A 21,800-nucleotide genomic window follows, 5' to 3' on the forward strand; every position below is an offset into this window, starting at 1 on the left:
GGTCATGTCTTCCACAGGGGGTGTAAGGGTTTCAAACGGAACAGCCCATGACAAATGCTTTTATGAAGAGGGGTAGTAGTCATTTAAAGTGTTTCTATGCATGATGAAATTTAGGGCAGGGCAACATAGCAGCATGTTTTTAAACGTTTCCACATTGGTGGCCTACAGGACTGACAATTGAATAATGTTCGTGGATGTGTATCATCTTCTAAATGAAAACTTACACCTTTAAAACAGTTTGATTACTTTCACATTATGACAAATGAGAACAAGTTTGTTCCACTACTACATGTAGTAGTAGTAAATTAGTCTCTATCCCAGCCGGTTTGAGCTCCTCCCTTAACAAATTGTGAATAAGCTCAAAATAACAATCCCTGATTTGTTTACGAATTTCCATATATATAAAAATGTTTTCAATTGGCTATGGAACCAATGCTAGTGCAGAATTAGGATGCGACTTAACGATATCGCCCAGATTTGTAGCTAAACTTAAAACCAAATATATGCGCAAAAATGTACAACAGTATGGTAGGACTAGAAATGGGGCGAGAGCCATGGAGGCGCTAATCGTTTGATATCGCCTTTCATGCTAGAGAAACCGTAGCACGTACTTGTGTGCAAGTGCATTGTGTGGATTTATATCAACGCATGGCTGTCACAGCCGATGAAACCCGTAAAAATTTGGGATTCGGTTCGGGCCAATCAAAAATAACACACTAAGAGCTTGTCGCCAGACGGTGTGTCTAGTGACAAGTGCTGAGCACAAACCGACGGGACCATGACTAGTTTAAATTTATAACTTTCATCTTTAGGTTTCTTCTAACACATTGTCTGCCAAAAACCGAATACTAATTGTGTAAAATAAAATTATTCATACATTTTTTTTACGCAACATCAAACTATGCCCGAGTAAATTTCTGAGTACCCCTAGTGTTACCATGGCGCAAAACCAATACACTAATTGGCATAATGGAATATAAGCGCCTGGTTAAAATTTCCCCATTGGTCATTTTAATTAAACAGCCACATCCCACGACCAGCAATATTATGACCTTAATTGGTAAATTACGAATGGCAAGCCACATTAATTGCTTCACCATTTTTTTCAACACCATGCCCAATCTTTAACGATTAAATATTCAGTCCATATTACACTTCATATTGGTTAAATCATCCAATTACGCACACTTTTCTCATTAAAAGGTGTAAGGGCGTCGTTAATTAGAGTTATTAAGGACATCTCCAATGCAGCTATGAATAAATCATAAGTTAATTAAACACTTGTGGTCTAAATGAAGTCACCTTGATCATAGACCATTTGCCTTGATCAAGCAGGAGTTGCATAGGGCAGGTCTTCTTGTGTCAGCTTTGAACATTGAATTGCAATAAACTTCTTATCTGGTGTGAAGAATTCCAACAAATTGATGAGACTGTAAGGGGCTGGGCAAAGAGCCCTGGGGAGGGTAAAATGGTGGTGGGGGGGCAAGAATTTTAGCAAGCCAAAAGGGGCAAGCAATTATCCAGTGTGTCCTAAAAGCAATGAAATTCTATGCAAAACTTAACTAACTTTATAATTTTTAAAGCAACCGGTTGACACGCTCAGAGCTTAGGCAAACTCTTTTTTTTTCAATGCCTTCAAGTTAGGGCAAAATGTGAAAAATATTGTCAAAGCAGGGTACAAACACACCGCTTAAAAATGTGTTTATGTTTTTTGAAGATATTTGGTGCTTTTCATTTCAATGGAGATGCTACTAATATTTGGTGGTGTGCACCCTGAACATGTTGATAAGTATGACAAATGGAAACTTCTGTTCTGAACAATTCATCATGTGTTCTAAATGTGGTCCCCTGACCAACAATACCAACAACATTCTTTTACCATCTGTAATGTCTAGAGCTGTTGCCTGCTCATGAATACCAGATCTATCTGATGTGGCTGGCATCTGTCATTTGCCATGCTGCTACTTCAAAACTAACAATTGAATGCTGTGTGTAGACTGTAGACCATAGTTTAGGTTAATTTCTAGTTGTAAAAAAAATATAGCACATTGTATTACAAAAACTTCAGACAAACATAGATTTTTTATGATGTATTCCTGGACACATTGATACAGGGATGGGCTTTACCACATATTTTCAATAACTTTTGTGAAGTTGACTGTAATGAACATCACTTCTTTTGGCTTGGTAACTATTGAATAGTATATGAGGGCACGGTGGATCAGTGGTTACGGCCTTGGACTCATAATCTGAGAGCTTGCTCGACGTGCGTGGGTTCGATTCCCCGTCCCACCACCGTCGCTTGCCTCACCCCACCCAGGTGCAATGGGAAGCTGTTAGGAGTAGTCACAGTCGTTGAACTGATGGACCCTGCGCCACTTGTAGGCTGCAAACGTGGTTCCGACATATTCTAATGACGGCGGAATAAATGTAAAGCGCTTTGAGGCTGTTTACGGCATAAAGCGCTATATAAATGTCTACATTTTTTATTTTTTTTATTTACCCTAATCGTGTGGTTTTTGTTATCGGAAGGAAAGAAGGTACAAAAAGGAGAGAAGATGAACAAAGAAGTCACTTTGTACCCCCGGGATTCCAAGCTCAGACCCCTCGCATGCCATGCAGAAGATCACCATCCTCTAGCCACAGGTGTTACGCTGTCCCGGCCAGCGATTCTCTGAGTATTGTGTCATCGCATCATGAGGAATGCATGCACGAGCACTCAGCAGTGGTTTTAATAGTGAGCTTTAGTGAGCTCTGGTTAGGTTCGGGTTAAAGCCTACATAATTTAAGTACTAAAGTAGGCCTACATCCATATAATTTGTATGATTGTATCACAAACCCTAAACTTTGGCAATCACCTTAAGTTCAGTAGTGACGCAGCCTGTGCTTAATTCGATGATACTATGTGTCAAGTTAACTGCGCAGACTGCCGCAGAGCCTATGTGTACGACCACGTACAAGGGAGGTTTGTCAGCACACTTAAGGCACACAACCCAAAAAAAGTACAGAAGTCAATAGTGATGTGGTCGACATGCCTTATGTCAACATAATGTCGACGTCGGCATGTATGCCGACATGTCGACATCAAAAAATCATGTCGACAAAAAATTTTCTTTTCTTTTCTTTTTTTTTTTTTTTTTTTTTTTTTAGTTTTCAAAAAATATTTTTGGCCAGAAAAGCAAGTTATAGGCCCAAACTGACTTGTTATTCAAGGTTAGGTTTTTCCAACTTAAAAAAAAAAAATGCCAATTTTTTTTTACAAAGTTGGATGAACTTGTACATTTTGATTACCTTTGCTTCTATTGAACAGTCAGGGACACATTGAATTAGTATGCATTGCTAGCTGTTCAATAGAAACAAAAGTAATTCAAATGTACAACTTTTTTTAATTTTTAAAAAAAAAATTGGCATTTTTTTTTTTTTTTTTTTTTTTAGCAGTTTTTCTTTTTCCAACCTTTGAATTACAAGTTAGTTTGGTCCTATAACTTGTTTTTCTGGCTAAAAATATTTTTTGAAAATTTTTTTTTTTTTTTTTTTTTTTAGAATTTTTTTTTATGTCGACACACTGTCGACGCCGGTATACTGAATTATATCGACATGTCGACAATAAAAAACGGTGCCGACCACATCACTAGAAGTCAACACGGAACTTGAGAAATGACCCCACTCGGAGTCTCCCAAGCACCAATTTAGAGGGCTATATTTTGAATGATAGAAACGAAACTTGCAAACATTAAACATGGTCCCTGCTTCAACTTGCAAACCTGTTTTTATCTTCTTTAAAAAAAAAATCTTACAAATCAACAAGAACCCACACAATGCTTGTATTAAAATGACAAATGTTACATTACATTTAATCAGAAAAGAAAACTTCATATATTTGGATACTAAAGTACTTTACTACATTAAGGGTTGTTTTACAATCAGGGTACACAGATTGTCTCACTGGGGGTGAAAAATGAAGTGTCTAGTTTTTCCTCAATTTATTTGTTTTTCTGTTGCTGATGGGTCAAATAGGACATCTGTAAAATTTTTAGGCGCCAAGTGTTCAGAGTTTCAAGTTATGCCAGAAACATGTTTTTGATACACATGTTTCTGTATACCCCACTTTTTTTTTTTTTCACATTTTGACGGAAACCTGACGTCCAACTTTCAAACATGTGATACATGGAAACTAAGTGTAAGTGGACTAAGTGTTTATTATGAGTTTGTAGGATATATATAAGTGTTTTTCAAGAAAATATAATTTTAGTCTTGAGTCAATTTTAACTATGGATTACGAGCTTGTATTCGGAGAGGACATTTTTTGACGGAATTTTCAACATAAATTTGAAGAAATGGTACAATTAATGAAACAGTCGCAATCTTATGTGGTTCTCAATTTTGAACAATCATGTTTCAAACATTACTTCTGAACTGTCAAAATATGTTTTTATGGTATTGCTGACAGTGAGATATCATTTGCAAAGTTCACAAAGGTCAAATGAGACGGCTATTTTGTTCCAAAATCATACAGAAATGTATATTTTCATCATTTGCTAAGTATTTCAAACAGTTTCTTTGTGGCTGTAGGTGGAACTAATAGGGGCCAATAATTAGGCATGGCAACTTTTAATCACAAGTTAATCTAATATTTGAAACAGGGCACAATATGGTGCTCAGCCCAAATGTACCCTGATTGTAAAACAACCCTTAATACTATTGACTTTGCGGACTTGATCCCACTCAAAAGCAGACAAAAACATGATTGCACAAACAGTGTAATAATGGCTGTATACATGGTGTATCTCCCTTTGATTTCTTTGGACAATAGACCATGCACCTGCATGTTATGTACATGCCTAATGGTTTCATGGGATGTTTCATGGGATAGCCAAGTTTGGCTATCAGAATATATATAAATTGTTGCAATTTTCCAATTTATATTACCGTAATTTTGTATGATGTGATCAGATATGATTTAGATTTTTGTGTAAAATACACCCTACATTCACTCTACAAGCTTCAGAAACTGAATTAAATAAAATTTATCACCATGTATTTTGAAATAAAATTTCAGAAGGCATATTAAATTTAGGTAACTTCAATGAATATTGGACTTTGATCCCGATTAAGATTTAAAAACAAGATGGCAAATGAAAAACTGAATGTGTGTCATTGATCCATCTGTTCAATTCTAATGCTGAATTCTCATGAAGATATAGGCATGTCCACACAGAAAGAAGGCCAGGCCCATAGGCAGGATTGTTTTTTGGGGGGAGGGGGTGCTGATTTTGAAAAAGTAGACCTTTTTTTCCAGGGGGGGCAATTTTGTGAAGGCAATTTTGTGAAGGCTTTATGCTTTTCAACACAGTTCTCAAGAAAACTTGGGGAAATAAGTTGTGTAAACTATCTTAAGTATTCCAATCCAGGGCCATGTTTGTCTCCAAATTTACACCCAAGTAATACAGAGGATTTTACAATTTCCCAGAGTGATCCTCACATTATGGTCCTCCTAAACGAGAGCAGCCACAAGAGTGCCATGAATGCCACTAGCTTTACCAGTAAGCATTGCAAAACTCTAGGATTCCAATCTTCAATGGAGTTGTGGACACATTCGGGGATTGACTTGGGAATCGCAATCCTCGAGTATCCCCGTTCCTCGAGAATTCCATGAACATCTAAACATACCTCTTGTTGACACTAGACAGTAATCAAATTACACCATACATCTCTCATTTGAAGCATCTTGTACCTTTTGCTCCTTGTCTCATAAAAATGAAATATCAGCAACAGATATTGACATTGTATCTCAATGATTATTTATGGGTGCAAATTCATTGGCCTTTTCACAGCCATACCTAGCAAGATTTATCATCAAAACCTACTGAACACCAAAAGACACAGTTCACACTTCCAAAGTTTTCTTTGAAGTGTTTTCAATGACCTTACAAATTCAGGTACCATACAATGTTCATCATTTTATGATCAAGGATATGTGTTAAATTTTAAGGTCAGCTATTGCTATTAAATGGTGGAGTTACCATGGTTACTGGAGTATGAACATGGATGTTCAAAATCCACATTTTCCAATATCTGTGATTTAACAATGTTAAATTGAGATCATTGAACAACCATGGCATGAAAAAGAGGATTCTATCATTATAAATATTCCCCACTATACATTTTTCAAAACTACACAATATAATTTTCAAACGTGTCAAGTGAGCATCATTTTGATATCAAAATCTCATTTTCGCAAAAAAATGAAGTTACGTCTTTGTGTCACTGACCCCTTGATGTATAGAGCTCAAAATATTTGGGCAAAAAGGTGTGATTTTCTCTTTAAATTGTACAATTTTTGCAGTAAAAGAATATCTTTCTTCACATGCAAAAATATTTAAAATGAGTTCAGGCATGTTTGGCTGTACTTACTATTATTAACAATTTAAATTTGCTCTCTCGGACGGGACGGTACATTATTGGGGTGTAGATAAAGGATACGCATTACCCTAACATTTCTATTTTCAATCACTGCACACAGTCCTTTGTAAATCAATACTTGGTAGCATCCCATTTTGTTTACTGTGATTTTCAATTCATGATTTAATGTTTTGGAATGTCACAGCGTATAAACATGTACAAAGTTTTGTCATGCAGTTCAAAGATTCCCTTGACATGGGAAATGATTACTTTCAATTCTTGTTTACAGTCAATGACTTTATGTAAAACAAGTATCCCCAGTACAAACCATGCATTACAAATAAAATCTGAGGATATAACCGGTTTTTCTTTTTCACAGTTGTTGATTTTAAATGGGAAACACATCTAGGCCCTATCCTGTGAACAAAATATGCATAAATAAAATCCAAGGATATAGGCCTAAATAATGTACTGGTACGCAACAACAAATAAACAAATCTTTTCATATGGTAGCTAAAAAAGTTACTAAATTAGAAATAGTCAAAACTTCTAGAAATAGAATTTGGACCAACAATGTACTGAATGTAGCATGAGCCTAATATCATGAATACCTGTGTAATTCAGAACTCACCCATAGGGGTGTGATTTTCGGGTAATTTTGTGCCCGGGTAGTCAGGTACCAGTAGCGTTTTTGGTGGGTAACCAGGTACCGAAATTGCAAAAAAAACAAATTGCCAAATTTTTAGTTATTTTTTCCTGTTTTTTTAGTGTCCCCGGACCTAGACCTAAATGCTACTTTCATTCATGGTTGACCTAAAAAAAAAAAAACTTTTTTTTTATTATTTTTTTTGATGGGTAGAGGACGCCTGGTTTAGGGTTCCAGGAAACGTCCCCCATTTATCGCAAAATATCAATTTTCTTATTAAAAACGCAAACATCGTGCAAAATTTTTTAATTTTCTTTATTTTTTGGTGAACCATGTATGATCCTAGCATTTAGGTCTAGGTCCAGAGACACTACAAAACTGTAAAAAAACTTTTAAAAAAAAACTTCAAAAAATCTTTTTTTTTTTTTTTTTTTTTATTTGGTACCGGGCCGGGAATTTCCTGCCCAGGTAACAAGATTCTCGGGCGGGACTCGAATTCCCGGGACTCACTCACACCCTTACTCACCCATTCACTTGCTCTTATTATAAATACAAAATATTTTAATTAAACCAATGTTAATGGTGCAAATTGCTTAAACCCATATCAAAATGATGCACTTGTCGTCTGCTATGGGCGTCTCTTTTTTTAGAACAGCGGAAATGAATACCACACTCACCTCCAAGTGAAGGTCACTTCAAATCATCCCAAGTCATATGGGTTTTGAATGTTCAGTATATTCCTAAACCATGTGACATTGAGGATGATTTGAAGTGACATGCACTTGAGATGAGTCTGGTATTTATTCCTAGCTATTACGTAAAAAGAAGAGACACATGTGGCTGCCGACAAGTGCATTCTTTTGATATGGATATGTACATAAATAAATTTAGGCATAAATGTAGGCAAAACAGGTCAAGTACAAGTATAATTCAGGTGCATACATTGTAGTCAAGGTTGATGGGAACTTGAGAAGCTAGCACCTACTAAATACATGTCACACTTCACTTCCCACTGCACTAAACAATGACATCAACATAGAAATACCCTTTTTAACAAAATCATTGTCACTAGGTCAAGTTTATTCTATTCCTGGTAATGAACTTGGTTCTACATAACTGGTCACACACAATTGTTTTTACACATGATTGAGTTTCATTTTTAACCATTTTCATGATATGACTATTAGGAATAATTTCCATACCTATATCTTTTAGCGAGTCTCCAGGCCCATATATATATATACACGCAGAATTTTTTTTGGGGGGTGCTGATTTTGAAAAAGTGGACTTTTTCCCAAAATGTTGGACTTTTTTACCCCCCCTTCTTACGGGCCTGCGAGTCTCCATGTAAGACTAATTAGTTTTCGTCATAAATAAACTAGTTTTCGTAAATAATGTTGAATGATACAATCTTTTTCAGCACACTTACACTTTGTAACAAAATGTCACATTGATGTTAGTGACAATAATTCCTATTTCAACCAAATTGAATCAGAGTTAGTGATGTTGTTCCTGTTCGCAAGTCACTTAAATTTCATCTTCACCAGAATTCTGGTTTTAAAAACAAAAATCATAGAGGACCAGTTGCTCAGTAACAAATATGCCTGGTAAACATGAGGAAAAACAATGTAGCTTGACCTTTTGGTTATAGAATAACACAAGATATTGACCAAGCAAATATCCCCAACAAAAGGTGAAAGAGGTGTACCAGTGGTTATCAAAACATCTCTGCTAAAAAGCTTTTGGACCTAAGCTGGATTATTGCAATTTTTACTTTGTCCTACACCACATTGTAAAGCCAGAATCACTCAGAGAGTACCTGTGTGCACTGCAACTATTATGTTATCATGGTTTACTAGGTGAACTTGTTGGTAAAACAAAGCTCAATTATCAACTCATTCTTGAGGTTTACAAGCAGGGTTCGAATTTGGCTGTATCGCATAGCAGTTTGCTCCACGTTTTGAAGTAACTGCTACCCAATTTTGCATTTGTATAGCACTTTTTATAGTGCTTTAGTATATGGAAGTATCCTGATTATGATGAATTAGCCAAAAACTGCTACACAATTTTTTTTAACGAATTCGAACCCTGTTTGCAAGAGTCCATTGCATAAAAAGTTCAACCATAGATTTTAAAATCTATGGTTCAACAGAATTTCTCTTGGACAGTCAGACCTGGAAAATATGGGGATTGGGGAATTTGGGAAAATAATTCACCGGAATTTGTTGTTTGGAGGGAAATTTAAGGTTTGAAAATTAATTGTGCATGATTTTAAAACAAAATGAAGGGAAATCGTCTTGCCCAGAGGGGAATTTTGAGTTATATTCCCTGAAAATTGACATTTTTCAACTCGGGTTCCAGCCCTAAATTCTAACCTTACTGACTACTGACTAAGCAGGACCAAGGAAAAAATAGCTCAAGGTTTAAAATACTTTGAATAAGGGCTCTACTTTTGATCAAAGTACCCAGTTGAGGCGCATTTTGTGTGAACCAGGAGCCACTTGTGACCAACCTAGGGTTAAAATGTACTGCATGCAAATCAATACATTTGTGACAGCTCCCAGTCCTGTTCACACAAGAAACTATCCAGGAGATAACCAACCAATGGGCAAAACTGTTTATTTTCCCCCCAAGCAGGACCTCAAGACACAAACCTTAAAGTTGTTAACTCTAAAATCATACAACTAAATCATAATTAACTTTTAATGCACAATCTAGACACAGTCCTAATCACCATGATGATCATCGTATCATAGAGCCCGTTATAGAGGTACCAGATGAACTTGCATTCTTGATCCAACTGACCATACAATATAAATACCATGCCATCTCTTCTCTATCAACGCAAAGGGTCATATTATTGTTTTATGAAGCAAGTGCTAAATAAATAGAACTTTATGATAATACCAGTACCAAAACAATTTTCCAATTCCAATCTGTCTGCAACTTCAATCAGGACTTGGGCTCCGGTCTCAGGATCTATGGATCATTTATTTTTTAAAATTTTAAACACTAGATTTACTTAGCAGATGATAATTTTAGGGGAAATCAATGTCTTGGAGGTCATAAGACCATTTTAATCAAAGCGCTTACAAACTTAATTTGCTGTTACCATGCTTACTACTTGAACAAAGAGTCTGGTTTTCTGCTGTAATCAAAGCATAATTTTTATTGATCAACTCAAAAAGTTGTGTTTAACAGCATCATTCATCCAAAAAGTCTCCATTTCATATCATTTAGTCTCATCATAAGGCCAAGAAAAAAATTGTTTGCTTGCCCTCAATTGAATTTTAACAATTGGGTCGGTCGGTCGGGATTTCTTTTTTTTTTTTTTTTTTTTTTTTTTTAATTACTAGCAAACTCTACTGTTTGTATTAATTAAGGCTCAAAATATGAAAAATCTGACAATTTTGGTGTCAAAATGAATCAACTAACATTGCAAAACAACTAAAATGTTGAACACAAGCTCTAAAATGCATTTTTTTTTACATCTTCAGAACATAAAAATTTGAAAAGAAAAAAAAAACTTTTTCAGGAATTTCCAAAAATAGGGTCGGTATTCTTTTATACAGTAATACAGGTTGAGGGCAAGCAAACATCTTTTTTTTGTGCTTAATTGTGGTTTGTATCCTCCCCATCTACACTTGTAGTATTTAAAAGATTGGGCCTTGAAATGGGGTGAAAGAACCTTGTTTTGTCTGGATCAAAAGTATAGAATTAGCCAAGAATTACACCTACATGTTATCAGTCTATTCATGCACTAGCGTGAACTCTTGCTATCTACTGAAGATTACCACTCTCCTTTTGTAAAATAGATGAATCGCATGAACAGACTTTAAACATTGCTGTCTACCTAAGATTACCAACATTTGTGATAATAATTACTGCAACTGGTGCAAACTTCTGGATTTATTGATTTGATAAAATACTGACCAACTGATTTATGTTTTCTACAAATCTCTAGGGCCAAAGATATGATGAAGAGAATTTTTTTCCTTCATCAAAATTCAAAAAGTCGTTATTTTGCATCTTCTTTTGTTTTGTCCTGTTTTTGCACCTGTCACAATAAAGCAAATTTTAAATACAGAAGTTATTACTAGCTCATTATGAACTTGTTTCCCCCTGACCCTATTGCTCCAAATCTATCCTATCTGCCTTCAATCACTATGGACCACAATGGCCTCATCCCAATGGCATAGTTCAATAACCTAAATTAAACAATCATAGTGCAAAATTTGACCTTAAGTTTCAGAATATGAGTTTTTGTACCTAAATTTTCAAAGGTCATTCAATGAATGTGCAAATGTATTGGGACTGAAGAACTGTGCCTTTTATAGATGAGCATATTGTGGATCCTAGTGAATGCACACTCAGGCTGGACTAATTCAGACTATTTTGATTACTATTTGGCCCCTAACTTGAAATTTATGAATGACAATCTAAATATCCAGAGGTTCTCTACAGTTGGAAACTTGGAATGTTAAAAACTTTATTTCTGTCTAGCCTGACATCATTAGCTTATCAAGCTCATCTTTAAGACAAAGTTCTTTAACCCCAACATGCTTGCACATTCATAGAATGACCTTTGACTTGGTGGATACAAAAACTCATACTCACATCCTCAGGTCAAACTTTTAAGCTACAGTTTTTGAATGGGGGTTACCGAAATTATCGCGCAATATGTGGTGAAAGGGAGACTGTTTTGACTTCTAACGCTTTGTACAGCATCTTTCTTCTAATAGGATTTAGAAGGTGCGCTTTATTATTCTAGAGTCTAATACAACCAACCTCTTATCAGGGTTGCCAAAAGATTTCAGCCCGAATCGCGGGTCAAATAATCGAAAAGTCACCCAATTTTTCTCTTTACCATTGGTTTCTATGGGGCAGGAAACTATCGGAAGTCGCGAGAGCCAATGTTGAAAAGTCGCCCAATTTTTTTCTTAAAAACCATTGGTTTTTATGGGACAGGAAATTGTCAAAAGTTGTGGGGAAAATCTTGAAAAGTCGCCCAATTGGGCTACCAAATCGCGGGTTTGGCAACCCTGCCTCTTATCGCTTGCTGCCATGATTTGTTTTTCCAAAAGGTGGTGAGAGATCATCGTCCGACATAGCAGTTGATAGTACCATCTCTATCGCTCCAAAACAATTGCTTGTCACAAGTTTTTTCTGTCTCTTTCAACTACAAATCTATCCGCAAGCTCTCATGTGTCATATACTCATCAACATCAGAAAGCTATCATCAAACTGACGATTACCTTGTTCAGTTGGTCCCTGGTTCTGTGTACGTGTGGTTTATCATTTTGCATCCTCATCATCCATAAAAATGCTCGATTCTTTTTACTAAAATGAAAATCCATGGTCAGTAAACTACTTCAAAGGTGTTTTCAAGTTCAAATTCAATGTCTTTTCAAATTTCAATCACTTAAGTTTGCTTCAGACATATTTGTTCATACAGTTGTTTGGACAGAAATTTTTGCTTTGAATGAAAATACCATAATCTGGAAATTACTTGAAAAAGGTATTTTCAAGTTCAAATCAAATCTTTTCACAAATTTTAATCACCACGTTTGCTTCAGACATAAAATAGATCATCTCTTCATGCAGAAATTTTGATTGTGAAACAATAATTTCCACTCCTTTGCACCATTTCATGCAAGTCTGGCATATGCACTTGGAGATCCCCAAGTAACCAGGAAGTTAACAAATTGTTCACAACACGACCCTTGATTTTTTCTTTAAGAACACTTACCAAAACTTCAGCGAACAATGAGAATGCTTGAGGCCCGTATTAGAGGCTTTTGATTCGAATGATGCACTGGATAATATTTACCAAGTAGACCATACTTCAAATGTTGTAAGGTTCATTTTGGGTTTATAAGCACAAATTATGGGTCATGTACTTGGCTATCATGATGGGCGGCCAGTCAGCCACACCAATTTAAAACTTTGCAAAACTTGCATGGAATTTTAAAATCAATCCTTGCTGTGTACAGTTGCTTAATTTTATGTTGGCATAAACCACAATACTGTATGTGGGGACGGGACGACAAAAAAACAAACATTGTTTTTATATGACAGCATGGCAAAGAAACAGTAATTAATTAGACCTATACAAATTACCATTTTTTGATACTTTCTATACCAAATTCAAAGCCCTTTAATTTTCTTCCTTTTTACTTGAACATGTTGAATCGGACGCTCATTTCCACCGCAGCAGAGAACTCGAACACCAAAGCAATAAAATCCAATAAAAAGCCTGATTATCACAATGGATATCGGCATTAATAATATAAAGATCAACGACGTGAATTGGCCATCAATCGCTGGAGGTCCCCTACTCCGCTGATTGCATTGTACCAAAATGAACTCGATACCGATTTGGCAAATTAAAAAGGATTGTTTTTACCCTCACGGCAGAGCAAAATTCGAAAACAGATACTGAAAGTTTCTCGCCCACTTCCGCCTGTGAATATGGAAATACCCATGGGGCTATAAATGGCACTGTGATTTTGATTGTAAAGTACAGTATCAATGGGGAGAATCTGGTAACAAACACAAGTCGGGTGGACTTTAAGTGTTTCTTGGGGTAACGTTAGAATTGTTAATGGAATTTTAATCAATTGTACTACAATTATTCTTGCATTTGTAATGAGTTTGTAAACTAGTCTGAGTCACTTGTTACGACTTATTAGACCTACTTTTCAAGTAATAACAAAATTATACATTCACCTTTTGCACACCAAGCATCTAGGTTTATTTTGGTGGATTTTTTGACTGGAAAATGTAATTTCTAATGTAGATCAGACATCGCAGGTAAATAACTCATGTTTTCCTAATAATATTATTTGGTGGCATTTTCTTTAGCACTTTTAAATACCGTATAAGGCCCTGCGTTACAAGGTGGGAGTACTAATAAGTGGGTGGTGTGACATTTTTCTTAAAATATGAAATGACTTTAGTTGTTTAGATATGAAGATGAACACCTACAGCTTTCATTTTGATATCATTATAAAGCCTATTCTTTCTTCTTTCATTAGACACCAAAGCCAGCCTTCTCCACCAATTCTAATTAACTTTATGATTAATTATGCTAACGAGCATGCAGGTGGGCGGATATTGGGACACAGATATTGGGACACGGTACCATAGAAACTTTATGGGAAAAGCGGCATCCCAAGTTTGGTTGAACTTTATTTGATTCTACAAACTAAAAACATGTCTAGAGGAAATATTATTTGATTAAAGAATTAATAATATGTCATAAGTAGTCTTAAAAAACTTTAATTCTTGTAAAACTTCAATTCAATTAGAAGGATTAAGAAATTAACGAGCTCAGATTCCTGATTTACGGCTTCCGATCAAAGCATTATTTTACAGAACTTACATGTACGTAAAATGTTTACCTCCTATTTCATATCCAAGTGTTTTGCATTTATATTACAATGTACATTGTTAATCTTAAACATGTTCAAAATTACATTTTTATTAATTAGAAGGGTAATTAGGTATCAATAAAGGATTAATTATTAAGGTGCAAGGGGGGGGGGCTCCAGAAAGTCTAAGTACCAATGTTGCTGAAAATTCAATTGAACCTGTTGAACCAACTGAAGAACAGCTTAATAATAATATGTATGATTTGATATGCAAGGGATCATTTTGTTGCTACTAAACCTGGTTCTGATTCCCTACATGACTACCATTTGTTTGAATTGGAATCAGACGGAGTTATTACTGTTGATGAGCAAACACAAGCACAGTCAGATTTTAACTACACTTTTGTACATGGAGATGAAGTAATTGTTGTTTTACCAAAAAACATCAAGGGATGGTTGCTTACTTGATCCAAGAAAAGTTATTATCCCAAAGCAGAGCATAGTATATTAGGTATTGACATAACTCCATCACAGAAAAAAATCTACTACAAACCTTGTTGTTCTTCAAACTGAGGATCACAAAGACATATGCTCAATATAAACATGTGCTTGTAGAATGACTTATTTTGATATTTGTATGTTTGATCTGAGATTTGTATGTGAATATGTTTCAGTGAGTTTATTGATGATTTTTTCTGTTTAATCAGGCTACTTTTTGTAAATCATATTTGCCTTTATTGAAACACACTACACATATTTCTGCCTTTTCGTTGTTTTATTCAAGTCGCGAGTTGTCAATTTTCATTCCAATTTTTGGGGTTAAGTAATATGTCAACCCCCAATAAACTATACATATTTGGAAAGGTCTTGGCTTGAGGAATTCAAATCTGGCATTTAATTTCATGTAGGGTATATCATAATGAAAATATGAAACTTTTTTCAGACACACTTTTTTCAAAAAATTCTTCCCTACTTTGGAATATAACATTCTAGGGCATACTCCCAGCACAAAAACAATGTCATTTTTGGAATCCTTGGATAATTTCCTTTCAGAAAATGTATAATTTTGCTGGAGTAGGGTCAATACTTTTCAAGATATGGTATTTTGAATGCGGGAAGACGTAATTTTCAGAAATTTATGGTGCGTCACGAAAGAGGTTCCCACCTTATATCACATGGCCATACGTGTTCTTTCAATATTTTCTTTTTAAAAGAATTTTTATTTGGAGGCGTTTGGCACTTTGCATTGGCAAGCTGGCTGGTCATATTAAAATGGGCTATTCCAATTTAAATTGGCATGCCCCCTATGGAAGACATTTATAAGCTAAATTTTCCATACAGCGTATGAATTTCAAAGGGGGTAACATGGGGTACATGTAACTCCCATTTGAAATCTTTACCCACGCATGTGCGGGAGATTAATGTCTGGTCTTCCATAGGGGGTGAACATAATGGATTTAAACTGGAATAGCAATAGCCAAATCTTGGGATGGAATTGTAGAACCTTCCACTTTACTTCATCAATGCATAAATTGTACTTGTACAAATCTATGTTAATTGCGGCACCGTTTTCTGCATTTGCTAGCAAGAGAATTTTATTGACTGAAATCTGAATTGAATTGATCCACAGTAGTATAATTGACCCCAATAAATGTTGGATAAACACTATCACAAAATCACACACAGAAAGGTCCCATTTTATATCAGCGTTAATTTGGGTTTCTTTTATCTTCATGTAGGTCCACATCAAATGAGCAAACACACATGTCTATACACTGGTTTAAATAAAAATCTACCCTTGTTGTTTGCTGGAATATAGCATAACCTTGTGTCTGGCCACAAAAAAAAAATAATCCTCTCCATTAAACAACATCATTCCTTCAGGCTAAGTTCACCGAAAACAAGCACATTCTGTTAACTTGGTGAGCAAACTCACCCAAAAAAACTTAAAATGCCAAGTCATTTGGTGTGATGAATGGAAACACAGAACTGTGCATGTAGGGTTGATGTTGAGGAGGATGTGAAATGGACCTTGCATAAATTTATTAGATTCAATTTCTCAACCTTCAATAATTGGATTACCATTGTCCAACACCCCTGCCTGGTATTTCTCTGTTCTGGGCTTTATTTTACCTGTTGAATTGAAATCAGAACTTAGGAACTGGAAAAGGGAAAACAGCATTTTATTAAAATATGCTTTTGCTTCAGAAATGGATAACCTATTTTTTTCCAAAAAAATAAACGAGGTTGTAATTTTTTTTTTTTTTATTGCAAAAAGTGTACATTACACAACCAAAAAAAGTCTCATGGCTGGGTGGATGGACTTTTAATATTAATGTAGTGGTCATTTGGTTGGGATTTTTATTTCATTTTTTTTTCTAGAGGCTAAAAATGGCTAATTTTGCATAATTTTAGCAAAAAGTATAAAATAAATTGAAAACAAAATTCTCCCAAAATGCAAAATCTGGGTCCGTAGGGATCGTAAAACAAGGTTGTTTTTCATAGCCTAAAAGTCAAAGAAAATATTAGTTTGACTTTTCACTAAAATGCACACAAGAATATTAAAGGAACTGGCATACATTGATAAATAATCTATTGTATAATTCAGATGGTAAAGAACTTCTGTACTGTCCTACTCCTATGAAATATTAAATTGCTGCTATGAATGAAAGCTGACATAAATCATAAAAATAATGATGTAGTGGGATTGATTTACAATCAAGGTTGTGCAAAGTGCCAATATTTAAACAATGCAGCTCACCTACATTGTAAAATACATCAATTGTAGACCCCTGCCTACATGTATGATGTATGATGTATATCTACGATCTGTGGTATGTAGCCCCCAGTTTGCAGGTCTACATTTCACCATCCATTGTGGCATTCAACTTTGTCATGGGGACCGGTAATTTTTTTTAATCTAGTACCTTTCTGTCTTGACAAAATAACGCAACCCTCCTTAAACCTAGGCTACCATAAGATTTAGGGCATACTTAAATTTACCAATAAATAAATTAAAAACATAAAATAATATCAAGAAAATTGACAGCGCCCAAAATGTTATCTTCACATCAACATACATTGTACCACTACCAGTAACCATGGTAATTGGTATTAAATCACAATAAATGACATCAAAGCATATAATTTTCATAGTAAAGTTCCCCTAAAATCCTTACATTTCAGGTCACTGAACTTTGTGTCTGCCAGTGACATTCACCATGAAAATGGTCAGAGTCAGTCAACCTATATAGGCCTAAACTGTTATCTCTGCAGTCGTTTCCATGGTCAACCACACTCTTGAATACCTACCAGCACTGATGTAGCACATAAACTCATACTCTACAACTTGAGGTCAATGTTTGACCCCTATTGATTTAATGCAGGTCACTGAACAGTGCTGCTGAAATTAGATCATTTGTGCATGGTGTCAATGAATGTCAAAGCACTAAACCCCATCCAGGTGGGTGTTGGTCTACCTGTGTAAAGCAGGTGTCCCAAACATACACAATTGCATGGATCTTGAGTTTCAATCTCCACCGTTCGACCTTTAACCCCTTACTATAACTGCCCCCTATATCTTGGCTGCTAGTGTGACCCTTGGGCCTCATAAATAGTCACAATCACCATGGTTTTATTGTTGAACAATGAGTCATAGCACATGCTCCAGTCCCACACATGATTTTACAAAATCAAATGTACTGGTAGGCCTACATAACTTTTCTACAAAATTTATGTACTGGTAGTGGTAGGCCTACATGACTTTTCTTTACCAATTTAGCGTTCAGATTTATATCAATTTTACATGCACTAAATATTCGGACCCAATCCTAAATTTTATGATTTGTTGACTTTTTTCAACGGGAACTACATAAAGCAACAAAGTGGAAGTTTGAAAGCAACAATCATCTTCTCTGCAACAATTGAGTACAAGCTGGGATCCATCCAACCCAGCAGAATAATGATATCATTATCCACTCTGGTATTACCGTACTATTAGTGCATTAATTGAAAATTCAAAATGTGTCTTCACTCATAGTTTTGATACAACAAAGTAACCCATGCAGAAAAACACACAGATGTTGACAAAAGAAGAAAAGGAGATTTGAAATGATTTCAATAATAAGCCCATAATAATAGCCTATTGTGTCTGCTCTGGGGACCAAATTACAGTGTGCAGTCATGGCAAAATGTTGTACACAAATTTTATATTTAATGTCCAATTTAACATTTTTAATTCCCCTAAAGTTCTGTTATCTTGATCCAGCTGATACTGTGATTCAGGTACAATGTATTTGTACTTTTTGTAGCGAGGGAATTCTTTGTGAGGTTTTATTCTGCACATTACATCACAGACTTTTCTGATTGGGTCCAATAAAATATCTCTGGCCAAATAATATGACTGTTTAAATTGTGAAGATGCCACCTTCTAAAATATCCTGCTGTAAATCAATTATCAAGTGCTGAATTCCTACAATATGTTTGCACAAATTGGCACCCTGGAATACATGATAGCTTGAGTGGGTATTTTTAACAGGATACAATAGGACTAATGACCCGTACATGATGAGCAACACAGGAAAACACAAGCATGTTTTATACTGGTACTGAAATAGGCCCAATAATGAAAATGTACAATGAATTATGTAACTTACAATATGAAAGAGCTTTACCGGTATAGCTTTTGAGATGTTGTGCTAGTAGAAGATGTTGAGAATATTGTGGAAGTGGTAGGCCTACCGGGTAGGTCTTTCATGTGACGCATTTCAACCAACCCTCAGCTCGAATAAGCAGATCTGGACCAGGAGCCACACATTTGGGAAAGGGGCTCCTGGTCCTGTGATTATCTAGTGAACCTGAAGCCATTTTTAGGCCAAGTAAAATAAAAAACATGTTTCACGTCCGGGTTTTTGAAAAAAAAAAAAAAAAGGAGGAAGAGGGGCTTTTATTTTTTATCATAAAATCGGTGTAAATACCCATAATTAGAGCTGTTTTAGCGTGTACAATAATGCCTGGAAAAAGGAGGAGGTCTCTTTTTTATTTGTTGTTCTGAGAGATAGGCCCCTCTTACTATCACAAAACCTTACAAAAGTGTTTCTTGTATGTTAGCAAGGCTATAGAAAGCATCTCTACTTCCCAGACATATTTTTTGAAGAGTTATAACTTAATTTCAAAAAATAAAAATAAAATTGAAGAAACCTCAAAAAAGGAAGCGGGAGGGGACGTGAAACATGTTTTATTTTTTATTTGGCCTTAAAGAGCTAGGAGTCATTTAATCTTTATGTTAAAAATGCAAAAACCGATTTAACTACCAGGCTCTATTTGAAAAAAATGTAGAGCCTGGTTACATGATTTTGGTGTGGCAGGAGCCAAAATGTTATAACCATTGAGTAAATGGCTCCTGGGTGCCTGCTTATTTGGAGGCTTGATTTTAACAAAATTGTGCACGATTTTGAATAATGGGTCATGGAGATTAAAGTAATAGATTACAAACTAGTGTAGGACCAGGAGCTCATATAAATAATGTTATGCTTGCGTGGAACTAGGTAGGTACATTGAATTTGTGTCCCTCTGTAGTCTGTAGTCCTACAGAACAATCCGGTACAGCACATCAGGCTCAGGCTTAGTGCCGTACTATTACGCTGACTTTCGTATTCGGCGAGGAGGACGATTTCGACCTCCTCGTTTGTTTACAAACAGAGAGGTAGACAAAGGGGCCTGTCAAACCTGTTCCGCTTGTCCAAATACTCAAGTATCAAAAGGATGGTCCACAAAAGAGACTAAATCAGTGAGTCACGCAACATGAATAGGGGATTAAAAAACTGTGAAGTAGCACCATGTGCTTCTATTGTCCAATTTGCCATCAAGATTTCGAATGAAAACAGTTCAGACCCAGTACACGATAATGTCAGAAATTAATTTAATTTGTTCTGGGTCTGATTATTCGGACTAGCTCAGGCTCAGCTGTTGTTACGATTTACATGGGATGATTGAATCAGAATCCCACTTTCATGTTTATTATATTTTTACCCAGCATTTTTATGACATAATGTATGTGCCCGGCCATGGTTGTACAAGAGAGATCCATTTATTATTTACAATTAAATTTTATAATGAATATCATCAATATTATAGACGGACATTTAACGGTCTTTTTTTTTTATCCACGTCATGACATCTAGGCGTATAAAACCCATTTATATACATGTACAATTTCTGTCATATTATCATTTTGTTAAATTCTTAACCCAAAAGGTTGATTGCTAAAATGTTGTAAATCCGGAAGGAGTTCACTTCTGCTTCTGCCAAATTTGACTAAAATATTTCATTTTAATTTTAAAATAATTCATAACCAAGAGAGTCTAGTCACAGAGCAGGTGCCTGGTACAACTATTTTTCAGGACAAAGTCCATCTTGATAAGAATATACATGTGAAATGCTGACCAACACAACCGTTACGACGAATCGGACGAATATCAAGTGTAAACAACATCAACAAGCAAGGGCCCACATCACATGGCTGTGTACACACGAGTGCAATCACACACACAAAATTACGATAATAAAGTTTGCAGAAATTTGCAAACAAACAATGATGTCAGGGCCAATTTGGACCGTTAAATGAAACCTCAAACCGTTGATAACTGTTTGCGTTGATAACATTTTAAAGTGTACGTAACTGTTAACCGTTGAAAATAAGCTGAATTACTCATAAATGACGGTATTTAGGCGTATGCTTTCTCCGAATCAGCTGCGCATACATCATGTTTTGTATTGCCCGCTATGTACGCTGCAGTATACTGCTGTAGCAAGGCCATTTTCTCTCGAGCTCACTGCGAAAATACGATAGAAAAAGTAACCGATTTTACTTGATATATCCAATAAAAATTTAGAACTTACCTGATGCGCCAAAGAGGAACGCTACCAGAATCACCCCTCTTAAAATCATCTTCTTAAGTTCTTAGTATTGTCAAATTCAAGCAAGTATTTTTATTGTCGCAATCAGTATGTCTTCTTCCGACAGCTCCGTTTCATCTGATGCATGCGTGAGCACAAACAAAATTAGCATATGTAATTGATTTATGAATGATTCATATCGGTAATACATATTCTATTAGTCCGCGTAAAGACCGCATCACTCCTTTCTGGAGCCGTTTCAGACAAATATGATGCAGAAAAGGACAATATTTTGTTTTGATATATTTTTACTGAGTTGAAAATAACTCCAAACGTTACAAAGAAGTGCTTACATATCCTTTTAACAAAATTTTAGCTCAAAATTATTCCAAAATATGAAGAACTATTTTAAACCGACTAACATTCTTAACCAATGACGGCGACTAATCAGTTCAATGACCTTGTAGAAAAGGTAAAAGGGT

The 21,800-nt window shown here is 35.6% G+C and overlaps 1 protein-coding gene across 11 annotated transcripts in view; it reads right to left on the reverse strand.

Annotated features, from left to right (window-relative positions):
- The window catches only part of LOC140169891 (neural cell adhesion molecule 2-like), a 100,129-nt gene extending 78,667 nt beyond the window's left edge, over positions 1-21,462 (reverse strand). For all 11 annotated transcript variants that reach the window (XM_072193206.1, XM_072193209.1, XM_072193210.1 and 8 more), the window contains exon 1: positions 21,322-21,462. In XM_072193206.1, coding sequence (XP_072049307.1) covers positions 21,322-21,370 — 49 coding nt within the window. In that variant the 5' untranslated portion in view covers positions 21,371-21,462. The remainder of the gene's footprint in view (positions 1-21,321) is intronic.
- Between the last annotated feature and the right edge of the window lie 338 nt (positions 21,463-21,800).

The sequence above is a fragment of the Amphiura filiformis genome, chromosome 14, assembly GCF_039555335.1.
Source record: "Amphiura filiformis chromosome 14, Afil_fr2py, whole genome shotgun sequence".
Taxonomy (NCBI): Eukaryota; Metazoa; Echinodermata; class Ophiuroidea; order Amphilepidida; family Amphiuridae; genus Amphiura; species Amphiura filiformis.